This window comes from Aythya marila (assembly GCF_965140915.1).
Source record: "Aythya marila genome assembly, chromosome: 7".
Taxonomy (NCBI): domain Eukaryota; kingdom Metazoa; phylum Chordata; class Aves; order Anseriformes; family Anatidae; genus Aythya; species Aythya marila.
In genome coordinates this window covers 2,957,706-2,981,933 of record NC_139048.1, presented here as the reverse complement: position 1 = coordinate 2,981,933, position 24,228 = coordinate 2,957,706, and the positions used below count along the sequence as shown (strand labels likewise).

At 46.0% G+C, this 24,228-nt stretch overlaps 1 protein-coding gene across 2 annotated transcripts in view; it reads left to right on the top strand.

Moving 5' to 3' along the window:
- The first annotated feature begins 6,576 nt into the window (after window positions 1-6,576).
- The window catches only part of DOCK1 (dedicator of cytokinesis 1), a 258,024-nt gene continuing 240,372 nt past the window's right edge, over window positions 6,577-24,228 (top strand). For both annotated transcript variants that reach the window (XM_082764404.1, XM_082764403.1), the window contains exons 1-3: window positions 6,577-6,704; window positions 18,555-18,638; window positions 22,536-22,576. In XM_082764404.1, coding sequence (XP_082620530.1) covers window positions 6,659-6,704; window positions 18,555-18,638; window positions 22,536-22,576 — 171 coding nt within the window. In that variant the 5' untranslated portion in view covers window positions 6,577-6,658. The remainder of the gene's footprint in view (window positions 6,705-18,554; window positions 18,639-22,535; window positions 22,577-24,228) is intronic.

Sequence of the window (24,228 nt, the reverse complement as noted above, 5' to 3'; positions counted from 1 at the left end):
CTCAAGCCAAAGCAAAAGCAAAAACTGGGCTCAAATGGATATATAATAAAAGTTAATAGGAAGTTTTTATTTTATATATATATTTTTTTTCTTCTTTCAACATTAACACTTTTTTAGACGTGCAGGACATGTCTATGAATCCTGCCCAGGAAAAGGCGTTTTTCTGCAAAATCATTTTCATTTTTGCTCCAAATACTCAGTATTTCAGTAACCAGTTTCTCAGCCCTTATAACAGGTGGGAGTCCATCATGTCCTTACATCGTCATTTCTCATTGTCATCTCGTATCATTCATCGAAAGGCGAGAGGGAACACTGCCTGCAGCCTGAGGAAATTATGAAATCTAACCCTGCCCTGGCTAATGTGTCACTTTTGGCCTTAGGAAAATCACATAATCAAGAGGTGTGACCGAAGTGGTCTGGTATTTTGAGTTTCTCAGTTTTTGAATGCTTGTCACATTTTAAAAAGCTGGCCTTAGCTTAGCTGCCTCTCCACTGCAAACGGAGATAAGGACACCTTCCTGGCTCACAAGAAAGAGTTAATATTTGTTCAGTGCTTTCTAAATGTTAGGTACCGCATAAGTGCTTTGTGAGCAGGAATAATGTATGTTTTCATCTCAAGCTGTACTCTGTCTGATCATTATCTACCTTACAATAAAAATGAGTTTACCAGGATACAGTTACCAGAAAACATCTTTCTCGCTATTTTTTGGAAAACTGTTCTTAATTGTTTTGAACACAGTGTGTTAGATTTTAAACCTACACCTGCTGGAATTTTATAAAGTAAGGCAATTGGTCTCTGGGAAGGATTCTTCACTAAGCTGTTACATAAAGCAGTTTGCTTTGCCTCTTACCTTTGAATTTGCTTAAGAGTATGCAAATGGAGTTCAAAACCTCACTTAGATTATAAATATCAAATATATGAAAAAAGCGCCACTATACACTAAACAGAAAAACAAAAACAAAACAAACAAACAACAAAACAAACAACAGCCCAAAACACAAAACCTTACACTGTTGGTTATTTAAAGTTATTGCACAGAGGATCAGGTTGCCACTAACCAACAGTAAACTCTATTTTAGCTTGTGTTTTGCAGTCATTTATACCACTCTTTCCTTTAGCTGCAAAGCTTGCCATGATATTCCTGAGCACTTACTTTTGAGCAAGAGGCCACTGCTATTAAGTAAGGGTTAATGTCCAGCTCTTATAAGGAACCAATGCAACATATCACTATGTAGTTGTTCTACTAGTATGTGTAGTTGCCCCACATTTCACTTGGAAATACAAAACATTAAAGCCAGATGAGGAGGAATTTTGGGCAGCAATGAAGTTGGACAGACCTGAAATTGCCACCATTATTTCCAAGCCTCCCACGCTCCTGTGGGAACAAACATCTCTCCTCTCCAGCGTGGCTGTACCGTAAACACACTGCTCCAGCTCTTCTTACTCCCAACACCAGCTGCAAGCACTGGGAATTAGGAGGTGGCATGCCCTTCTGATACCCTGCTGAGAAAGTTCACATTGGCAAGGCAACCGTCCTGCCCAACGGGAACTGATGCGCCAGTGTCCAAAATCCACGCAGTTAATCATACACGCGCTACCTGAGATGATGCCTGCTGTTCTTTTTCCAGAACAAGATGTGCTACAAATGTAAATGGTATTTGTGCAGAGCGCACAGGGATGGAAGAGACTGACCCATCGTAAAGTCTCATCTTGCTTTTCCTCTGAAGAATGTAAAATCTTACTCTCTGCTATGATCAGAAAACAGATTTTCCCCTTGAGCAGAAATGAAGCCACTTATATTTATTGTAGCACTGTAAAACTCATCTGATTTTTTGTATTCTGGAGCACAAGATGAAATGCCAGGGCATAAACTAAGCTGTATCTATGCTAATGATAGCCTTCCTAAAATACATCACTTTGGAAACCCATGTAGTTATAAAGAGTAACTAGGAGATGTTCACACATTTGCATTTAAGCATCAAACCCACTGAAGATGTTTTGTTCATTATATCTCTTTCAGTATAGTACAGTAAGAACAGTCTACATTATTCTAGATGGAGCATAACTTATGAAACAGTCGCTTTCAGCCTCATTTTTTTAGGCTAAAACATGAACAGTTTAATCAAAAATCTTACTTAATAAATGAATACCTTTATCTCTCTTCTGAACTTAAAAATAATTTATCAGTCTTTATACTCCTAATAGCTGCATAGTCAGTAAAAATAAAAATTAAAATGCAAGGAGGAAGCAAATGCTGATTAAAAGTCAGCAATATGGATAGATAGATGCTCTCTTTAACTCATCGGAAAGGTACTAAGCTGGCGTGATGAATGCACTGTATGCCACATATTGATACTCCTATATCAATATTGCCTTTGAATACTTCTGTTGGAAATTGGAAGGCCAGCATCTAGCATGCCAGTTATCATACATGTCATTCTGCTAGAAAAAAAGGCTTAAGACTGACCCATATACAGTCAAAGTGATTCCATAAAGATAAAGGGGAAGATTACTGGGCATGCTTATAAACCAGATGGGTGAAGCCTGGAAGAGCACGAAACTTCCCTCTAGCTATTGTCAGATTTCAGTCTAGGTTTATAAAAGCCACGCCTTGTCAGGCTGAAGCCAACAAGCAGGTCAAAGGCAATTCAGTTTTGACTTCTTAATTCTACCTGAAAAATGCCCATGCTCACCTGGAAGAGATCCCCAAGGTATTCATACATATATCGGGTATATGTAAGACCAAGGCTAAAAGGTTGAAGCCATTTTTGTAGCGCAAACTCATAAACTAAATTTTATTTCCATTCTGATGAAGAGCAATACACTGTAGCAAAACAATACTTTTAAAAAATGCCTTTCCATCAGGTATAAAAACTCTTTTTGTACACCCAAACATGGAATGTAGGTTGCCATTCATCACAGAAATGGTCCTGACAGAGAGGTCATTCACCCCAAATGCAAATCGTACAGAAAAATGTAGATGACGAGCATCTCAAGTGGAAACAAAACATTTCCAGCAGAATATCATTTAAGAGAAATAGAAAAGCAAACCAGTTATTTATTATACAATTTTATTAGTCCTCCACATCATCTCCTGGGAGGAATATTTCCAAAAGGAATTTGCATTATATGTGTAGCATAACTACTTACATATTTTGACTGAAAACATTGAATTTACCTATTTAGCTTGACAATGAAAATATATACATATTACAAAAAAGAGTGATGCTTAACTGAGATGGAACAAACATGCCTCTTGTGTAGTCATATGCAGTAAGTATGAAATACAATTTGATTGCATCTGTCCATTAAAGAGTCTCTCTCATTTATTGCAAATATATTTCATGCAGGATGGCTGCTCTCTTTCCATTCATCCTTTTCCAAAGATACTCCTAATCTCTCTGACATGAATTTCAAGTATCATTTGTGGCCAAATGCTGCATTTGGATTTCTTGGAGTTAATGTTATGAAAAAGAATGTTTCTTTGCTCCAAGAGAAGTGCCTCCAATTCCACGGGATGCGTTAAAAAAATAAGGTGAGAATCCAAAGAGCTGACATAATGATGTGATAAAGCTTTCAGATTTTAAAGAAAGAAGCATTTTTCAGTTTCCTCTTTGCAAATGAAAAACATACATGCCCAGTGTGAAGAAACATATTATGCTCAAGTATGTAAAATATGTCAGCTAGAACACTTTGCAGTTTAATGAAAAATATTTTTCATAAGGATACTTTATATTATGTTTGCTGGAGAAAAATAAAACTCTTTTACTTTCCCGATATTATAGTCCTATCCCATGACAATTTTTTTCCCTAGCTGTAAAAACAAGCATTGGGATATTCATGCATTGCGAACTAGGAGGAATATTTTTTACTGGCTATCAAAATTTTGATGGCATTTGTAACAAGTTTTCATTATAATGAAAATGTGGAACGTAATAAAATGAATATGGAACCTCATTCAGTATCAGTGGGGCTTTATGTTAGTCATGGGATTACTCATGTTGTTTGTGTTACAGATGATGACCAGACAATAGGACAACCCCCTTTTTTCACTGACATCAAAATAACTTCTTCTATTGCAATACCGAACAAGAAGTTCATATGTACAAGTTGTAAATAAATTTTTGATTTTCATTCTCTTGAAAATGGTACTTCCTACCTTAGGGACATAATCATAGGTACACATAATTCCCATGTCATGCGTATATACATGTACACTTAAACAAAGCGGTGCCAACGTATATAAGAATTCAGTTTAACCCTTAGTTAACACCAGAAGGAAGGCTGTCAGCAGTACGTTTCTCATGAGGGGACACATGTTCTTTCAGCATCCTTCAACACTGAAAAAAGCAAACCAGATTAAATTTTAGATTTGAATCTTGGGGCTCTGGAAGAACAGCGTATAGCAACAGCTCGCTTTATGAGCAAATTAAATATATCTCAAAGTTAAAATGAGCATCACAGTGCTTCTTGGTATCACTTTTTCACGTTCCATATCTGCAAAGCTACCATGGTGTTCCTGGAAGTGATTCCTTGTTATCAGTAACCTAAACGAAGGTAAATCAGGTTCCCTATAACAGATTATTGAAGTAGTAGTCTTAAAGATCTCTAAACCATCTAATGCCTGAGCTGCTTTTTTTCCAGTTTTGCAGCAGGTATTTTCTTGGTAGCACCACAGAAAAGAATATGTCAGTCCTCTAGAGTCATAGAGGCATTTGGGTCGGAGAAGACCCTTAAGATCACCAAGTCCAGCCTTAACCTAATGCTACAAGTCCACCACTAAGCCAAGTCCCTAAGCACCATGTCCACACGTCTCTTAGACAACTCCAGGGCTGGAGTCTCCACCACGTCCCTGGGCAGCCCACCCTTTCCACGAAGAAATTCTTCCTGATATCCAAAATCTCCCTTGGCACAACTTGAGGCTGTACATAACTGCAAAGTACTCATGACTAGAAATAAATACTATCACGGCACTGCTTTACCCTTTCACCCATTCTTTTGCGTGCACAGAGGAACAAAGACGACTATAAGAACAGAACAAATATGCCCATTATTTCAGTTAATTCACTTTGATTTATCTTATAAAAAATAAACCTGTTAAATCAAAGAGCTCACTTGTAACTTGTCTTTGGTAAGAGTCTAATCATTTACCCATTAATTCAGGATAAGGCTGATAAGCCAAGAAGCTGACTTTGAAAACCCTTTGATCTTCTCTCCAGGGCATAATGCATGAAGGTACTGGGTCTATCACCACGGCCTTTGAGTTCAGCGGGACAGGAGCAATGAAATCCTGATTAGTTTGAATGTGTAGGTGGTGACATGGGAAACAAATCACAAGGATGGGAAAAGGAGAGGGTCGTGGAAAAAGGAACCTTCAGAGATCTGAGCTGAATACTCAATCTCAAAGCCTGGGATATTGAAATTGACCCTCTGCATTCCCGGTGATGTAAGACAATATGTGCAGAAAAAGATGTGCAGCCCCGATCTTCAAAGAGAGCCCATTTACTTTCTTAAGCATGCAGTCGGGGCCTTCTCCTTCAGTGCAGAGCCAACCTGAGTCTCAGACTCCCAGGAGCACAGGGACTGGGATCAAGAAGATGGTTTCCATTCTTCATTCTTTTGTAATCAAATTATTCCATGCTAATTAGCCAAGAGAGGCTGGGTTTTGACCAGTTTTTTGATTTAGGTTTAGAAATCACAAGGTTTCTGACCATTACGGCTGAGGATTTACTCAGGAATGGTGCTTTCCTGAAAACAGCAATACCCAAACACCGACACCCTGCAGGTCTGAAACAAGAGTGGAAACCTTGCTTTAGGGCTGATCCTCTGGGCAGAACCATGCATTTGATGGTTGGACCAGATGGTCTTGAAGGTCTTTACCAACCTTAATGATTCTGTGATAAACCCTGGAGGGCCCCAGGGTCAGAAAACAGAGCAGAAGCCAAGAAGTATTGATAAAAGGTTGGATATTAGGAAGAACTTCTTTACTGAGAGGGTTGTGAGGCGTTGGAATGGGCTGCCCAGGAAGTGGTGGAGTCACCATCCCTGGAGGTCTTCAAAAGACGTTTAGATGTTGAACTTAGCGATATGGTTTAGTGGAGGACTTGTTAGTGTTAGGTCAGAGGTTGGACTCGATGATCTTGAGGTCTCTTCCAACCTAGGCAATTCTGTGATAAAATCAGTGACTTTTGGGGAGTTAAGCATCCTGAGGCAGACCGGGCTGCTCCCGTGGGGGCTGCCCGCTCTCCCTGCCCACCTGGGCAGAGCCAGCAGGCTGCTTGTCCACAGAGCCTCCCGCACAGCTGCTTTGGGGTGAGAAAAGAAACTTTTGAGCAAAGTAATGCGCCCAGGTGCCCGGAATTTAACCCCACGGCGAGGCACCACCTCAGCCCGCTTCCCTCGGCGGGGGGGAACAGCACGCCCGGAGGGAGTCAGGGAAGGGGAGCCCCGGTCAGGACGGACCCCACAGGTCCCCCCGGTTCTCCCCTCATGCCCGGGGCCGTCCCCATGTCCCCGGGCGGGCGCCATGGCGCTGGCCCCGCCCGCCCCACATGACTCCGCCGTCGGTAGAAACTTTTCCCGTCCCGCGGTTGGAAAATGGCGGCGTAGGAGCGGGGCTCCGGCATCCCCGCCCGCTCCCCTACCCCCGGCTCCGCCATGACCCGCTGGGTCCCCACCAAAAGGGAGGAAAAATACGGCGTAGGTGAGGACCCTCCCCGCCTCCCCCCCCCCTCCTCTCCCTCCCCGTCCCCGCCTGTTGCGCCGAGCCCGAGGGGACCGGGCCGGCCTCAGCCGCTGCCCCTTCGGCCGGGGGCTCGCTTTTTATTTTTGAGGGGCTGCTTTTTGTTCTTTCTCTCTCTTTTTTTTCTTCTTTCCTCGAGCCTTGTGGACCCGTGAGGAGTTAGAGCTAGCCCTGCACCACTGTATTTTTATATATATATATATAGTTTTTTTTTTTTTTTTAAATATATTTATTCTTTATGCAGGATGTGCGCCCCGTCCCGCAGCTGGGCGTTGGGCGGTGCAGAGCCCACCCTGTGGGGTGCGCGTCCCCAAAACGGGGCTGTGCAGTTCCTGCACCCCAACCTGCAGGATCAGGCACCCCAATCTGCAGGAAAATCCAAGGGCTTCCCCTCTGGCTGCTTCCCGAGGATCCATTTCGTCTGCCGCCCCAAAACAGAGGGGAATTGTTCTCTGCCGGAGGCTGAAACGCCTCTCGGATGTGGAGCTGAGCTCCAGTGTGTGCTGCCGGGAAGGCCCCGTCCTCAAACCGGGGCGTTTTGTTTTATCCAGAGGGGTTTTTTAGGGGTTGAGGAGGAGAAAACTTTATTGGCACGGGTGAGAGCTTTTGTCCTAGGGAAGGAAGGACCAAACCTGGCTGTTCCAGCTGGAAAGGAGAAGCGGAGCGTGTGCCGCTCAGCTCCGTGTAGTTCTGGTGTATGCCCACGGCTAAGCCTGGTGTAAACAAATTGAGCAGGAAAAGGGGAATTTGTGGGTGTGCGTAGAGCCCCAGTGAATTTCAGGGATGAATTTTGTATGTGTACATCCCTAGGAAGTGTAACTCTACAACAATAAACCGGCTACGTGGTGTGGATGCTGTAAATTTGGTGCCGGGGATGCAGAGATGGTGTGGATGGCTGGTGCTTGTTAGGAGCCCGGCCAGCTGTGTTGGGGTGTGGGGCAGGTAGGGTGTTCCCAAAATGCTGCCCTACAGACGGCATACGGTGGGGCTGTAAACCCAGTGACACTGGGGAGAAGTGCTGTGTTATAGGGCTGGCACCTGGCTCTGATCAAGGGGATGCCAAGGCTCCAGGAGCTGCTTTTGGGACGGTGAGAGTCAGAAGGTGTGGAAGCAGCTGGGTGGATCCTCACTTCATTTCGGGGTGAACTCTGATTATCTGTGGACATCCCATGTGGGAAACTGGATGTGTAGTGAGTGAACTAGACTTAAACATAATTTAAAAAGAAATAAAAATCTTTTTTTTTTTTTTCCTAGTTTCATCAAGCACAGGATTATTTTTGTGTTGGAAGTGTTCTGAAGCCCTAACCCTTGAAAAGGCTCCGGGTCCTCAGCAGAAAGGAGCTCGGGCTGCGTTTTGTTCGTGTCGGCTGCTCTTGGGAGTTTTGTCCTGGTTTCTGTGACAGCTTTGCTTCTCCTCGGATAGTTTTTTCTTTTTCTTCAAGTTAGTTGAGGAGGATGATCCGTAGTGTCGGTATTTCTCTGATGAACTGCAGGGTGCGAGAGTTGGAAGGAGTTACAAAGAGATTAAATAGGATTTGAAGTTAATTGAACACCAGTTTTCCCTGTTAGGCATTAAATGCGGGGTGTGGAGACGATTGCCTCTATTCTGCATTGCTGAACTTCCTCCTGATGAAGATTAATATTCCACCTGGTTACGTGCATTTTACACACCTGCGTGTAGTTAAAAAGGGCACTTCTGTACCTGGTTAGTTGTGAAATATGCAGGTTGTGGGGAATGAGAGCATAAGTTTTAGGCAGTCCCGGAGCAGAAGCAGTGAGCGCTGGCGAGGTGAGGGGAGCACTAAAGGAGTTTTCTTCCCAACAACTTGCCCCGGCTGGTGCTGGAGGATGGTGGGGACGCAGCGTGGTCTGACAGCAGGACAGGAACATCGTCTGTCCCGAGCGGGGCTGTCCCTGAGCTGCCCTCTGAGCGATGCCCAGCCCTGGTACGTGCAGTGTACGTACAAGTGTGTGTGTACGATACACCTCTGACACTTTGTGTGACTTTTCCCTTTTGAGCAGTGGTTCCTGTGCGTTGCTAACTTCTCCTGACATCCCAAGGCTTGCTGTTGGAGACGTGCTTGGAATAAATGATGGAGGCAACGGGTGCACACACTGCTCTTCCTGCTGGGCCAGCCTCGTCCCGCGGTGTGGAGTTCCCCAACGATGCTGGATGTCCAGGCTAGGCACGAGCTGAGCGGCCAGCCCTCGAGGAGGAGCGCTGCCACGCTGGCACACAGCTTATCTCGGCGGGCAGTTGTGAGCGTGACGCAGTGCCACTTCCTCAGAGGGCCCGGGGCTCGGTGCGGGGAGGGCTGTGGGTCCAGCGGGGTGCTGGAGTTACGGGGTGCACATATGGGGTCCTGCTGGAACTGGGAAATGGACAGCTTCATTGAAGCAGCTTTTCTCCACTCCTGACATCATCCATCCTTCATCTTCAGCGTGATGTGCGGCTCTGCTTCATCTCTCATCCCGTGATTGTGGCTCACCTGGGTGTACGGGGCACTGCAGGTACCTGCGATGGCATCTGTAGGTCGCAGTCCTTAGGCAGGAGCTTGCAAGCTGCCCACGTGCACAGAATTCGGTGTGGGTTTCATGTTGCCACATGCACTGCTAAAGCAAAACATCAAAAAATGTAACAGCAACACCAGCAAACAAACAAACAAAACCCATGAAAAGAAGGGATTTAACTGCAAGCCGCACTGTTTGGAAATTGGCGTGTGTTCGCTTGTTACCGGTCAGTTTTTGTTGCCCTGTGACAGGGGAATTGACCTGCCTGGCTTTGAAACAGGAGGGGTGTCACCAGATTTCCAGGTCAGGGCGCTTTAGTGCCTCTTGGAGTTGGGATGGCTTTTCAAAAGGCATACGCAGAAGTATTTTTTTAATTTTTATTATTATTTCTAAGGGAGTGCCCTAGCGAGTTGGTGGATGGAGCGGTGTTACGAAGGTGTGCATGGCCTGCAACCTCAGGTGTGCCCTTGTAATGGCTCTTCGAACAGGGGGACAGGAATTCGGTGAGAGTAATGCCATCTGAGAGCATGGGAGCTCCTCCAAGTGAGTGCTGGTTCTTTGTTTCTGCTATGCGAGGAGGGGCTGAAGCTGCTGAGGGCAGATTTCAGGTTTGCACAAAAAACAGTGCTTGTGGTCTGCAGCTGCGGTGAGACGGAGGCTCCTTCCCTTCGTTAGCGAGAGCTGCTGGTCTCGTGCTTTCAGATTCGTGCCTTAAAACGGGGGAGGAAAGGGTTTCAGGAAGTCGAGGAAGATATTTTACTGCTGTTATTCTGCGAGTGACGTTCAGAGCTGTCCGTAAGGGCAGTCAGGGTAGGTACCTGCATGCTGTGGGTTTGTCCCAGCAGTGCTGTGCCATGACCTCCAAAACCAGCAGAGAAAACGTGCTTGTTATGTGGTGTTTGCTTGTGTATTTATCAGTGCGGTGCTATTTCGAGGAAGCACGTGCAGGATTGCTCTCCAGGAGACATCAAACCTCGCTGCGTGCCCAGCCTGGGGCTTGTGTGTGATCCTGCACTGCACTTTCGGGTTCCCTGCCTGCTGGGGCTGGTTGCAGGGCTGGGAAGGGACCCTCAAGATCTCGAGTTCTCCATTGTTCTAGGAGTTTATCTGCTATTAATTAATGCTCTTACTCCTGGAAGGAAAAGGGAAGAGGGAATTTCCACACGATGAGGTTTTAAGCTTTACAGCATGCACGAGTGTGGAGTGACGGCAGGACAAGGTCCTGATTGGCAAAGGGTTTGGGTTTGGTGTTAATTCAGGGCAAAAACCATCCCTGAATTTCAAGTGGTGCCTTAGTGCTTGTTGCAGTCCTGTTTGGCCGTTCCTTGCCATAAATGTTAGATTTAGGCACCCTGAGACAATCCCAGTTTTGCCGTACTTGGCCCAGCTTTCTTGGTATTTATTGGTGTGAAATGAAAGCATCTTCTTTGTACGTAGGCAAAACTTTGAGGAAAGGGGGAAGTAAACAGAAAGACAGCTGAAGCCAGGACAGCACCGCCAGGAAGGCTTCCGTCCAGCCTGCAAGCACGGGGAGAAGCATTTTTTGGAAATAGCTGTGTTTCTGGAGTTTGTCCAGCGCTGGCCGTGGCCCACGTGCAGGATATGCTTTTGCTAATCCTTCAGGAGTCCCCCCAGGACTGAAATCCAGTACGTGGCGGTAAATACCTGAAGATGTGCCTCGCTTCGGATGAGTGCCTAAAAGCCAACCGAGGTGAAGGAATCGAAGCTCGGGCGAGGAGCTCGTGCTAATCCCGTTTGGAAGCATTTGCCATATTCACCACGTCGGGCTCCTCTCTCCTCTCCTACTTGCTGCACCTCGGAAGCTCTCCCAAAGCAGCCGCTGGTGGCAATAGTCATTTATTATTTTTTTTGGAATAATGTTTTAATGAGTTCCTCAATGAGTTACTGAAGTTTTCTTCCTCTAGCTTGGAGGAAAATTGAAATTTATTTTAGCATAAACCTTTTTTTGAGGTGTTCTCAGAGGTTTGCAGCTGGTTTTACCAAAGGAATTGGAGGAGCAAGATGCCGTTGTCACCCCGCAGGAGAGCCGAGCTCTGTGGATGCGCCGTGTGATCTCGGAACAGGAATGGACCCAAGTGCCCGAGGTCAGCGTGCTGGTGGGCATCACTGAGTAAAGGTTGGTGCTTGGATTTTGGAGAGCTTTCAGACCACGAAATGCGGAGACCCGGCGCTGCCACACACCCCAGAGGCTGCTGAGGGATGGAAATGCCTCCTGGAAGCTCGTGCATGCTCTGCGTGTCTTCCTTTCCCTCCAGACAAAGCACGGAAGTGCCGGCACTGCTGGATTTGAAGCCCGACGTCACGGAGCAGCGTGTGCTCAGGGAGCACAGCGGGGCAGCCAGGAAGGAGGAAGCTGGTGCTGGATGAGGAGCTCCCGCTGCTGGATCCTCCCCAAACTGAGCTGGTGCTGCTGGGGGAGGCGAGCCCTGAGCTCTGGATGTGGAATAGAAAGGGATGATAGAAGAAATCAGATGGGTATTGCTGGTGGTGCTGGTGGTGCTGGTGCTTCCAAGTGGAGCTTCCAAGTCCTGACACGGATGGTGAATGATTTAAAAGGCCGTGTCCTTCCAGAGATCTGCTCTTAATATGAGCCCGGTGAACAAATCGTGGCCTTGGAATGGCTGCAGGTTATCGAGGCTCTTACTCCAATGCCTTACGAGTGCTCACAGAGGGGTTGCTCTGTGATTGTATTAAGTAGAAATATGGCTGAGGACATCACTGTGAGTCAGAAGAGTCGCAGATAAGGGTGTGTGGGAACCTTCAGACTTCTTTGTGCCTAAATCTTAGGCTGCTGTCGCAAGATAAGAGATCGGACAGGCTCCTGCTGTGGGTTTCTTTGCCGTTTCCTCCCAATTTGTGGTCACGCAGGAGGTTTCCTGGCACTGCTCACCCAGCGGTGTCACCTCATGTGCTGGGGGGAGACGGGATTTGGCTTTGGAGATTTACACCTAGGGGAGATGGAAAACTTACTCGAGCTGCTCGCTTTCCTTCCAGGAACCAACTCTAAACCCTTTTTTACTGTGCATGGAGGCTGAATCATTAGGGCAGCAGAATGCATCTGCACTAAATGCGCTCTTTCACCTCCCGCTGTTGTCCTGCCTGCCTCTTTCGTGCCCACCAGCTTTTTGGATCGTGGTTCCTGGATGGTGGCCGTCTCCTATGCATCCTGGGGCTGCTGTGGCCAAGAGTGGAGCAGCCTCGTGAAATCCCCAGAGCAAAGGCTAAGTGGTGAAACTAAAACAACTCTTTTACTGCTACCATCATCTGTAGGTTGATTTTTTTTTATTTTAGCCAAGCGGCTGGCAGGCAGAAAGAAGAAGACCATGCGATGGGCAGCAGCGAGCCGAAGCCAAGCGCCGAGTTCCTCCAAGCCTGGGCTTTGCCAGCTGCTGTTTGTGAGCACCGGGTCCTTTGTAAGCGAGCGCAGTGATGTGCCAGCACTGCCAGGGCTGCGAGCAGTAGGGGAAGAGCCTTTTCCCAGAGTTTGCAGTGTTTGGGGTGTCCTGATGGGAACAGGGGCGTGCTTGCCCTGCAGCTTTGTGGCTCAGAGCTGTGTCCCGGGCAGTAGTTTCCACAGTGCGTGACTCAAAGGGGCAAAACCAGCAACCCCGGGGGCTTGGTGAGGAGCCAACTATTCTCTTGGTATTTAATGCTGCATTTTGTTTATTTGTTGGTTTTTTATGTTTCGCTGTAACTAAGGGATTAAAAAAAATTGCAGACATTTCTCCGGATAAGGGAACATCTGCAGTCCCTTCAGATTGCCCGGCTTTAGCCCTGATCGTCGCTGCCCTAAAGAGCTCGGGGGCTGATAAAGCTCCAGACACGTCGGGGAGAATCCCCTGCTGTTTGCTGAGGGGGGATCTCGGCAATAGGATGGACTGCCTGCCTGCAGTGTGCCCGCAGCACTGCTCACCAGAGTTTTGCTCCTGGTAGCAGCCTCCTAACAGAGAGGAACGTCTCCTTAGCAAAGTGTTAGGTGGAAAAGAAATGCCTGGAGAAGCAAGTGAGTCTTCGAGGAGTGCCCGGAGTAATTTGTGCGGAGTACTGGGTGCTGAGCCTCAGAGGGAAAACAAAAGGCGGTTGTTTGGGTATAGCTGGATGAGCACATCCTAAAAAAGTTAGCAAATCGCTCACTTGTGCTATTGTTTACGTTTTTAGAAGTTTTTGTGGTTCAGCTGGTGTTGGAGCTTCCAGCTGAAAGTATTCCTGAAGTGGTGCATGAACAGATTTTTATCAATACCTTGCCCTCAGAGGCCCCTGTTTATTTTCCGACCCGTCTGAGTCCGAGTGCCCGCAGCTCGGGCTGGGGACATGCAGGAGCAGATGCAGAAAGCCAAAGTCTGAAGTGTTGCAGCTGTAAGATCAGGTTCCTGCTGAGCAGAAAGGTGAGGAGTCGAGCTTGCACGGGCACATCTTCCACGTGTTCCCCTACTTTATTCCTCCTTGCTTCCAGGAGGTTGGTATGCTTGATTTACGGAGAGAGGAAGAAGTGACTCCGGGTTTTAAAGAGTAGGAATTTGGGTTTTTCTTCTCCCTGTTTCTTCCAGCATGAGCATACACTAAAGGGCTTGTCCCTGGGTGATGTGGGGCTTGTATGGCTGCACAGGTTCCCCCATGGCAGCACCGGGAGAGCCTGGCCCTAAAGCCCTGAGTGCCTCAGACAGGGACTCTTTGTTCAGGTTAGCTGCCAGGGCGATTCTCTCGCTAGCCTGAAAGCCTCCCGAGTCATGTGGTGTCTTCTTGGTTGGGAGACAAACAATTTTTCCCTGTTTTTGCAAAATGCTGGGCTTCTCTTCTAATGTATTCGGCGCTGGTTGAGCAGCATCCGTGGCTGTGCTCTCACGTTAACTCCTGGGTAAGATACAACTTCAGGAAGATACCACGCTGCCTCTTCTGCGATAGCCTAGCTGCTGGGGAGAAGAAAAAGTGTTGGTGGATCCCACTGCAGCTCTTCGCAGGTAATTCTTCTCGCTAGCTGTGATTTCTGAGAAAGCAGAACAAGTTCCTCGGGGATTGTTTGACGGTGGATCCGTGCTCTTTCTTTGTACTTGCTGCTGGAGACAGCTTGAAGGACTGGGAGACAAATAAGGCGATGGCAAGCGCAAACAAATGGAGCGAGGTTTGATGTGTAAAAGCTCACGGTGCCTTCTCCTCTCCTTCCCACTCTATAAACTTTCCTGAGAAAGCAGTGCAGGAATCTCGGTGTTGTTGTTTCCTGGTAGAAATACCGAGGAGGAAGAGCAGAGTAGGAAATGAGAACTTCCCATCACCTCATTTTCGCCTTGCTCGAGGCTTTTTGCTCCGCATCGTCAGCTCCGTGTTGCGGTGAATGGTGGCTTGCAGGGGCTGTTTGTTTGCTAACCATTTCCACAGTAGCGCGACAGCAATTTTATTGTGTCGAACTCGATTTTTATAGTCCATCGGAATGGCTGTTAAAATATAGCTGTGCCACCAAGCTCGCTGCTGCCAAAATGCCTCGGAGAAACCACCCCCTTCACCAACATATCCTTGGCGTGACAGGGACCTGCTGCCGTGGTAAGGGGCAGAGCTGGAAGGAACGGGGCTGGTGTTAAGGGGCTGGATTGTTTTTGGCACCATCTTCACGTGGGGAAAGCTGGGCTGTGTTCTTGAAGGGTTTGGGGTGGCAGCAGCGTCCCTCCCGTGTCACCTCCCGTGCTGCCGCAGCCCAATTAAACGGCCTCACATTGACTCATCACCGGCTCCTACATGCTTGGTCCTGTGCCAGCGCTGACCGTAAGCTGAGCTAATTATTTCCTCCTCCCAGCCTCTTTAACTCTTCCTGCTTTCTCGTGCCCAGCACATACTTCAGCACATTTTATGCAGAGCAACGTCGAAGTGCAGGAAATATGAGGGAACGTCAAAAGTCACTTGCTCTGTGAGTCCGTGCTTGCAGATGACAGATGCCAAGACTTGGTTACGTTTCCATTTTGTCTAAATCAGCACCTTGTGAAGTGAGCATCTTATCCTCTCCTATTTGATCTCTGCCGGAGGGATTCAGCAGCAGGGCAGTGGTAATGCTCCTGGAAGGAAAATGACTTCAGCTTTGTTTTATTTTCTGGCCTTACAAAGTCCCCCTGGTTTACCAAGCCGTGCTAGGTAGCAATAAGGCCCAGATGTGCTGCGGAACATCCCGCTGCCCTGTGCTGCCGTCTTTTTTTTAAGGGTGTAAAATAAAGCTGATAGTATGGCAATGGCCGCTTGCTTTCCTTCCCAAGTGTGAAATGTTTAATACAAACTTCAACGTGAAGTAATTCCAGGGCATGGTCACATTTTTATGGTGTCCTGGCTATCTCAGCTCTCATACAGAGAAAAGCTTTCCCAGCGTATTACCTTTGTTTGCTTCTTACCTTTTCTCCTCCGTCCCCTCTTTCATTTTTCCAGTTCTTCTAACACGTGCAGATTAATGAGCGCGGTTCTTCAGCGGTGTTTGTTTCCCATTCTTTACCAATAAATGGGTTTTTAACGCAATTACTGTAATGCCCTGTTCGTTGTTCCTTTCTTTATCAACTCGGAGTGCTGAAAAATTGCTCTTTCGGTGCCCACACTGATCCTTTGCTTTTGGCATTTCAGCCCTTGTGTGTAGGGCTGCTCGGAAGGAGGAGGACGGCGAAGGCAGCCTTGGTGTGCCCCCGGTACTTCTGGTAGCTCTTGTGCGTGGCTGCTGGAGTTTTCTCTGACATGAGTCTATCCCTTAAGGAGAAAAGGCTTTATAAATTAAGTTCTTGTAGACGATAAGGAGCAGGGTACTGAGTTTCAATAGAAAAGGAGCTGCTTCGGTCGTGCCACATCAGTCTGTGTGGGGAAGGGGAGCATGGGGATGCTGTGTTAGACCACAGTAACCGGGAGATTGACTTGCACTGGCTTAGCCACGCATCTTTTGGTGCTTAAGTAAGCGTGTTCCTTGCTTGTGAATTGTTGCAAAGACTTTTTAGGAGCCCAGTTATAGGCTACGTAGCTCGTTTTCCAAAAATTCAAGCCCAATGGGCAGGCCTGACGTTAGATGGTGCAAATATTCCTAATGCGTCGTTCAGCTTACGACTCCCCAAGCTGAAAATCTGTCATGCTGAGAATGGGATTTTCCAAATTAAGCCAAACTTTTTTTCCTTTTTCTTTTTTAAAGCAACTTGTACTTCACGTACTTCATGTTTTAAATGTTGACTCAGTGTACTGGGGTGTGTGTGTGTGTTTTTTAATAAGCCTTCCCTCCACGGCCCCCGCTCGCTCAGCTGAGGGCAGTGGGAGCTGTCGTGGGCAGTAATTACCTCTTGATGGCTTTTTGTCATCTTCAGTCCCAAGAAGTGGTCGTTACAGTGACGTTCACGTTGCCTGACCCTCCTCACTGTGACAGGTTCGCACTCCTGGGTATCAATTTTAGCGTCTCTTCTTCACAGCTGCCTTTGATCCTTCATGCTATTCAGCTTCAGTGCTTGAGAAATGGTTGGCTGAAGCGTGAACGTGGTACTCAGCTGGTTTTAATCTGTCAGGGTGTGAATTTTTCCTGATTTGGGGGCCTGGTATTAGGCAGTGAGATTGCTCTCAGGGGCCCCAAGGCCTCGGATGGGTTTGTTCCTGCACACGCCGAGCACCCAGAGGTTCATCTCACTGCGGTGACAGCTGGGACATGCAAGAAAGCAAAATAAAGCCCAGGAGCCCGGATTTAGGAGCTGAGCTTTAAGGTCAGAAGAGTTCATATCGACTTCGTCTCTCTGCAGCTCACAAACCTTAGCTGCAAAAGTTGCCCAGGAGTGGGATCCAGCAGCCTGTCCCCTGTGCCACCGTTCAGGAGTTGTTGATGTTTGTCTGCTCCGAACAGTTCAAAATGGTAATTTTGGTTCGTGTTTTCTCACAGAAGGCTCTCCTCCCATGGAATAGCAATTACGGCTTTGAAATCCTGCTCCAGATACCTGGCAGCGAGGATTTATCTCTTTGTAATAATGAAAAAGCTAATAAAAAAATGAAAACAGGAATAGCTGGCTGGGCTTGTTTTGATGTCAATAAAACTATCACTTTCTAAAACCTTCATTAAATCCTGTTATTATTAGTCCTGCAGTCTGCTTGATCTGTGTACCTTTTTACCTGAGTGTCCTTCCCTGTGTTCTTTAGGATCCTTCTGTTTTCTCTCTTGTATTTGTTGCTTTTTCCTACCTTTTTCGTTTCGTATTCTTTTCAATTTTGCGCTCAGATGTTATTTACTTAGTTCTGAGCTCCAGCCGGAGGAATACAACTCAGAGAAGGACCAACGAAGCGTGTCGTGTCTTCATTATTGTCAGCACCGTCAGCTGGAACTTGATAAACCCTGGCAAATGCCAAATCGTTGGAGGCTGAGCGGGGAGCCGGGGCCTGTCCCCATGCTGGGACCTGCTGGCTGTGCCCTGCTCGTGCACTCGGGGCTAAACTGGTAATCAGATTTGAGATGAAGAAAGTGTTTTTCACCAGTTACCAGTTTTTTAGGTGGAATTTCAGGGGCTGGCCCTCCTGGGGGGGCCATGTCCTCCATGGCTGTGGTGAGCAGGGATGCGCCTGGGGCTGGTGGCGCGGCGCTTTGTAAGTTTGCTTTTTGGCCTCGTGCTGTAGGTTTTCAGCTGGAGGCTTTTTTTGGAAGTGCTTTGTGACCTGTAATGAGCACGGCACGTGTAGCTGCTGTCCTGTGAGCTCTGCGGATATCCTGCAGGTGGGGAGGCTGCTCTGCTGCCCGTGGGATGTGTCCGGGGCTTTCTCTTCTTTAACATCCCAGAGAGTGCCTGGAGCACCTGATCTGCACACAGACCCCATCCCTGGAAACTGGTGTGGAAGGAGAAGGAACTTGGCTGTGTTGTTTTTAAATACGGTATTCATGCAGTAACGTTATGAACGATTGAGAAATCATTCCTTGATACAGCCGTGTAAATTGGGGTGTTCTGAAGCCGTTTGATAGGTTTGCTGCGTGTTAACCTGCAAGAGCAGGGTTATTGCAGAACTGCATCAGATTGCCACAAAGTGCTGGAAGCAGACAAGGCCAACAAGAAATGGAATGTATTGTTATGGAGAAACAGAGCATTATGAATAGACTGGGAGACTATCTTTAAAAAGTGGACGTGTGGCTTTTGATACTTGCTCATGAGGAGATATGAGGGAAATGAGGAACTTGACCAAAGGTGGCCGAAGCTGTACAGAAGGATTGAACGTGGCAATAATGCATCATAAAGTCATTTGTGTGGAGAAGTAAACATCTTGAAAGCTGTGTTTGCATGTGCTAACAGCAGTGTTTTCTCTGTCCAGCCCTTTATAACTATGATGCCAGGGGACCAGACGAACTCTCCCTACAGATCGGCGACACTGTGCACATCCTAGAAACATATGAAGGTAAGCCTGCAAAGCTTGCATTTTAAAACCATTCCTCTTACAATTCCATTGCTTTTCTGCTCGTGACTGTATCGTCCCATATTATCAGGTGATGAATTGCTTGCTTTTTTGCTAAAGGACAAAACACATTATTTTTAATGAGCCCAGAATTATCCAATGCTAGATGTGAACGAAGAAGCGTGCGGTCGATACCTGGTGAATACCCATTTCCTTTTCTATGAAAGATGGATGTTCTCACAGCTTTATTTGTATGGATCGATTGCAGTATCTATCCCACATTTAGAGAAATGATAGATGTTTTTGGGATACCCATGGGTAATGCAAAGGAGCCTGCTGCTAAAAGAAGTTTAATCTGAATTTGAAAGTCACCCGGGTCCTAAATTATTTACATCTCTTAGAAGAGATGGATACATGTGTTGCAGTGCCACGGACTGACTTCAGGCTTTTCAGATGCTTTGCTTGTTTTGACATTAAAGCTGCAGAAGCGTTACATTTACCAAAATCTTTCCTCCTTGATCCATATAAAAGGGAATGTGAGTGCTGAGTTTGATAATCACCAGAATGTGAAAATTGTCATAGCGCTTTTCTGCTTTTGCTTGATCCAGTCGTGAGCCAAGTGAAATACAGCTCTTTCATTATATCCTTGACTTTAACGTTAAGGCATGCTGCAGCCTGGAGAGGTACAAGTAGCATTTAACTAAACTGTCTGTGCTGAAAATACTGTAACAATTCTTGTCTTGTGCAAGTGTGAGTTGCTTTAATGTACGAATGCAACTTGTTTGGTTTTGGTGACACTGATCTGGTGCATCTGTGTGATAAAGTTGTTTTAGGTATTGGCTTAATAGTTGTTTGTTTGTTTTTATTGTTACATTTACTAAACCAATGTTATTTCAACAGAAGTAACAAACTTTGTTAACCACTATGAGCACATTAATTTTCTTTGGTTGGCATTTCCTTACAGGGTTAAGCTTGCCACAGCAATTGCAAGTGACTATGCAAAGTAATCCTTCCATCGTTTCATATTATGTGATTTAATAATCATCTTTTAATGCAAAAAAAAAAAAAGTACATGCAAATGGAATGATTTAAATACTGTGCAGCTTTATATTTTTATGTATAAATAAATGGGTTTATTTGATGAATGTGGGAGAAACTTTGAATCCCGAATAGGGTATGTGAAACCATGGCTGCTGCTAACTTAATGGGGTGGTGGGGATGAGTCGCTTTTTCCCTTAGATTTCAATAACAGAGAGGCCTCTGTGGTCTCAGCTCATAGTTGTTTGGCTTTGGGCACATGGGATGAGTTTACGTTAAAAGAAATGCAAATAAATTAATGTTCTTCCAAAGGTTTTATACAACAGTTGCTCATTACTTACCTGCTGTGATGGGAAACGAGGTGCTGTAATTGTTACCTCTCCCCACAGAGCTGTCATTATCGGGTAATTATTTGAGCTTTTTGATCTCCAGGTTCCTCTCCCCACAATGTGTGCAGCTTGACCTGCAGCTGTCTTGGTGGCTGCAGCCTCCTGGTGCCCCAGAGGGCTGTAGGGGCCCGGTCACCGAGCCCCTCATGTCAGGGGATGTCCGTGTCCCTTGGGTTTGGAGCAGGAGCTTGTAGTTGGCTGCTTCTCCGAATCCTCTTTGTCATAATGAGGTGCTAATGGTAAATCTTAGCTCAGTTGGTCCTCTCCCCACAGACAGAAGGGGTGAGAAGATGAGGGCTGGGTCTCGTGGGCGATGTCTAGGGCTTCTGTAGGATCCCAATGGGATGGGTTGCAGCAGGGACCTGGCTGAAACCTCCTTAAAGTGCTGCTTCGAGGGCGAGATGATCTCCAGACGTCCCTTCCAACCTCGGCCGTTCTCAGGTTCTGTGATCGATGTGGAAGTGCAGAGCTTTGCAATTTGTTACCGAAACGCTTTCATCTCTTAAAATTTAATCAAAGAAAACATCTTTTTCTCTGAAGGTTTGTACAAATATCTTTATGTGCAGATTGTGTAGAGATCGAGGCTTGTTGCAGGCAGCCCGGGTTTTTATCGATGTTAAGATATTGGTAATGAATGTGAGCACTCCATTGTTAAATCTCAATGCCTCTGCTCTGCCAGGAAGCAAAGAAAAGAGGGAGCTCATTTCTCATACTAACAGGGAGAGAATAATTGATCTTGAAAGCCAAATTAATGTTTTTCTTTCAGGTGGAATTGCAGAGGATTTTATTTTTCAATTAGAAAACTTCCTCTCGCACTTCTTAATGTGAACCTTACAGGAAAAGGCAGACAGCAAAGCCGGGTGACTTCATAAACAGCTTTCATGTGGCAGGAGAGAAGGATTGTTTTCCATAGCAGATGTCCCAGAACAAATATTTGCCTCTTTCTGAAGTAACACTGGCCTGATCTTTGTTGTTTTAATTCTCTTTCTTTGGTGGAATAGGCAAAATGAACATGTAGGACAAGAGAAACAGCGGAACCTGCCAAATTTTTCCCATCCTGTGCCTTTGCAGCTTTAGCAGACCCAGCTGCTTCATTTCTTAGGTGGGCATTTCCTTGGCTGGGCATTTCCAGCCCTTAAATCCCGTGAGCTTTTTAAAGGGGATGCTGGAAACCCTGTAACACATAACCAAGCCACTTAAAAGCCCAGGTCGCTTTCAAAAATACGGATGGCATCAGCCTGTCCTCCTCTTGCTGGCGTTTTGTCTGAAACCAAATTGGCAGTAAATAAAGTGAGGAGCGTTTGCGGCTGTTCGCTGGGTGTTTCACTGAAGGGCCTGACATCAGATGTTTGCCCTCTTTGCTCTCCAGTTATTTATTTTTGCCCTCCAAAAAAAATCATGAGGTTATCAGGGACTAAAATTAGGCAGGGCCACCTTTTTAGTGTCACTGACACCCGTTCATGCACGTCCCGGTGCGGCGGCTGGGTAGGCCTGCCCCAGCAGCCCTGCTCTACTCGGTCTCCCCATTCTTTGCTGAGGTCTGTCGACAGGTGGATTTGCTGCAGTTGGAAGAAAAGTAGCGATTTTGTGACTTGAATTCCTTCATTTCATGCCTCTGGGGGAGCTGGTGGGTTTCGGGGTGCTCGTCTGCACGTGGAGAGCTTTCTTTTAGTGGATGGAGAGCTGTGGAAGTGCCGCGTGTTTGGGCAGGCTGGTTGGAGATGATTTCCCTGTCATATTTCCCAGTGGTGGGGTTTTTAAAGAATATGGATGCTTTAAGGAGCAGTGCTTGGGGTCCTCATGCTGATGCTGTGCAGAGCCAGTCCCCACCAGGATGCCCTGGAGCAGTGTGCAAGTAACTTCAGACCCACAGAGCCTTTCCCCTCTCTGAACTACCTCTTCCTAGGCTCTGATTGTTATTTCTGATTGTTTTTATGAAGCTGTTCTGTTCTTTATCGTGTTTTTATTTTTTACAAACTCCATCAGAGCCTTCTGCTGCTTTTGTGTTTTGATTTGTGAACTGTAAATCCCAAAGTATTCTGGTTTTCTGATGAGGTGACAAATGGCTAGTCTGCGCTTGAGAACTTGCATTTGATGAATTTAAATAGGTTTTTAATTCAAACTAGGTGAACAGTATGTACCTGTGAAGTTAATGCTCTTAAGTTGGTTTCATTTATGTTGGTAAATTACCAATTAAAAGGAAATGCATCACAGTTAAACACATCACGTAAAATACCACCTCTGTCACGCAGCGTTCTCCATCACTTTTTTTATCATCACTCGGATTTTGTAGCTTTCAGAGGAGGCTTTGTTGTAGCCGGGGTATGAATTCTGTAGAGAACTGAGCTTCAGGAGTGTGTTGGTGGGACAAATCATGTTTGCAACACAAGGCAAGGGGCTGTTGAGCTGGGAGGGAGCAGTTGTTGGGCCACATGAATTAACGCTTCAACACTTTCTCCCTTTTTCCTCCTAGGTTGGTACAGAGGTTATACACTAAGGAAAAAATCCAAGAAGGTAAGTGCTGCCTGAATGGACAGGGCTGTGTGGTGTAGCTGAGATGATGGGCACACCGTGTTACCACCCTGTGATGATCCAGTGTGTCTCCACTGCCCTCTGAACTGGGTGCACTGCTGACCCGTGCTGAATGTGATATTTTTTCCCAGTTAACTGGAACTTGCTGCAGTGAAGCCTGAAAACTGACTCACATATCTGTTTTTTGCAGTGTAAGGGTGGATGTACGCACGGTTACTCTGGCTGGGTGTGTATCAGCCGTGTTCTGCAGTAACTTGTGTACCAAAGCCTCTGCCCTTGTAAAAAGTTAAGAGCTTCACAGCCTAGTTGATCTGCTTAAAGGCTGACATTTTGCTCCGCTATCTGCTAAACAATGTATTGCTTGTAAAATGCAATTCCGTCTTGGGAAGCGATGAGATCCACGTTGTGATTTTCAGTCATTCTCCATGAGAGGGGCAGTAATCTTCTGCTGTGCAATTTTGCCTAGTTGTTAGGCTTCAAAGTGTGCGTAAAGGGCTGCTGTTTATAGCAGCGCTACTGAAATAGTGAAGGAAACAGCATGAGTGCTGCTTGCAATGTTTTTTTAATTTTATTTTTATTTTTTGCTTTACTTTGTGTCAGCAGTTAATCAGAATTGCACAACTTTTCTTTTGTTTCTTTTTAATTTTAAATTAAAACACACAAAATTTGCACGTTTGCATACAGAGGTATGTTTTAAGTTGTGCTTTCAGACGTGTAGGAACAGAGTTAGTTCTGTGGTTCATCCCACCCATTTCCTAACTAGGCCCGTTCTATGTTTTTTCTACTCTATTTTGATATTTTCTTTTTTGGGAGATAGGCTAAATTTCTTACAATCTGTATTTCGTGAATGTGCCTTGTTCAGCCTAAGCAGAAATTATGCATTCCTGTTGGCTTAAATTAATTCCAGGTGTTGCTGAATTTGTACAACTGAAACTAAATGTAGTAACTTTTTTTTTTTTTTAAACACAACACAAACTGATTTTGTGATACTGTAGTGAGTTGCAACCACTAAAATGGTTGTACTGTCTGTTGAAGAGGTTTTTGGCTTGTAATGCTAATGATAAGTTGATGATAGAGAGTACATGATACAAAGTTCGTGGACTATTGGCTGTGATGCAGGGTGACTGTGTCCTGCATGTCCACGTGTCCCTATTTGTGTCACCCCAAATGAGCCAGGCAGCCCAGTGTGATGCGTGCTCTCAACCCATATTTGTTTAACTGGGAGCCCACAAACCTTGGAGAAAACACGTGGGGAACAGAAGTGATACCTTACAGCAGGAGAAGAAAGCTTGGTTAGACCCGAGGAAGAGCAAATGGCAGGACCTGAATTATGGGTGGAATGCCATTTTAGAATACATTTATATCAAATAATTTGATTGTAGTCTTTAATACTCACAAAAACAAGTCTGTCCTAATTTGCACACGTGTATGATCACTTAGAACAGGCCAGCTCTGCTGATTTCAGTGTGGTGGAGTCTCCCTTGTTGAGGCTGCAATAACACCTTGGTAAAAGGGCCTGCAATATAATGTTTAAATACACATTTAAAAAAAACATTCTGATGCTTAAGCGGATGTGAATATCTCTGTGCAGACCTGGCAATGTATCTTGGTGGGCTGGCATGGAATAGATTTGT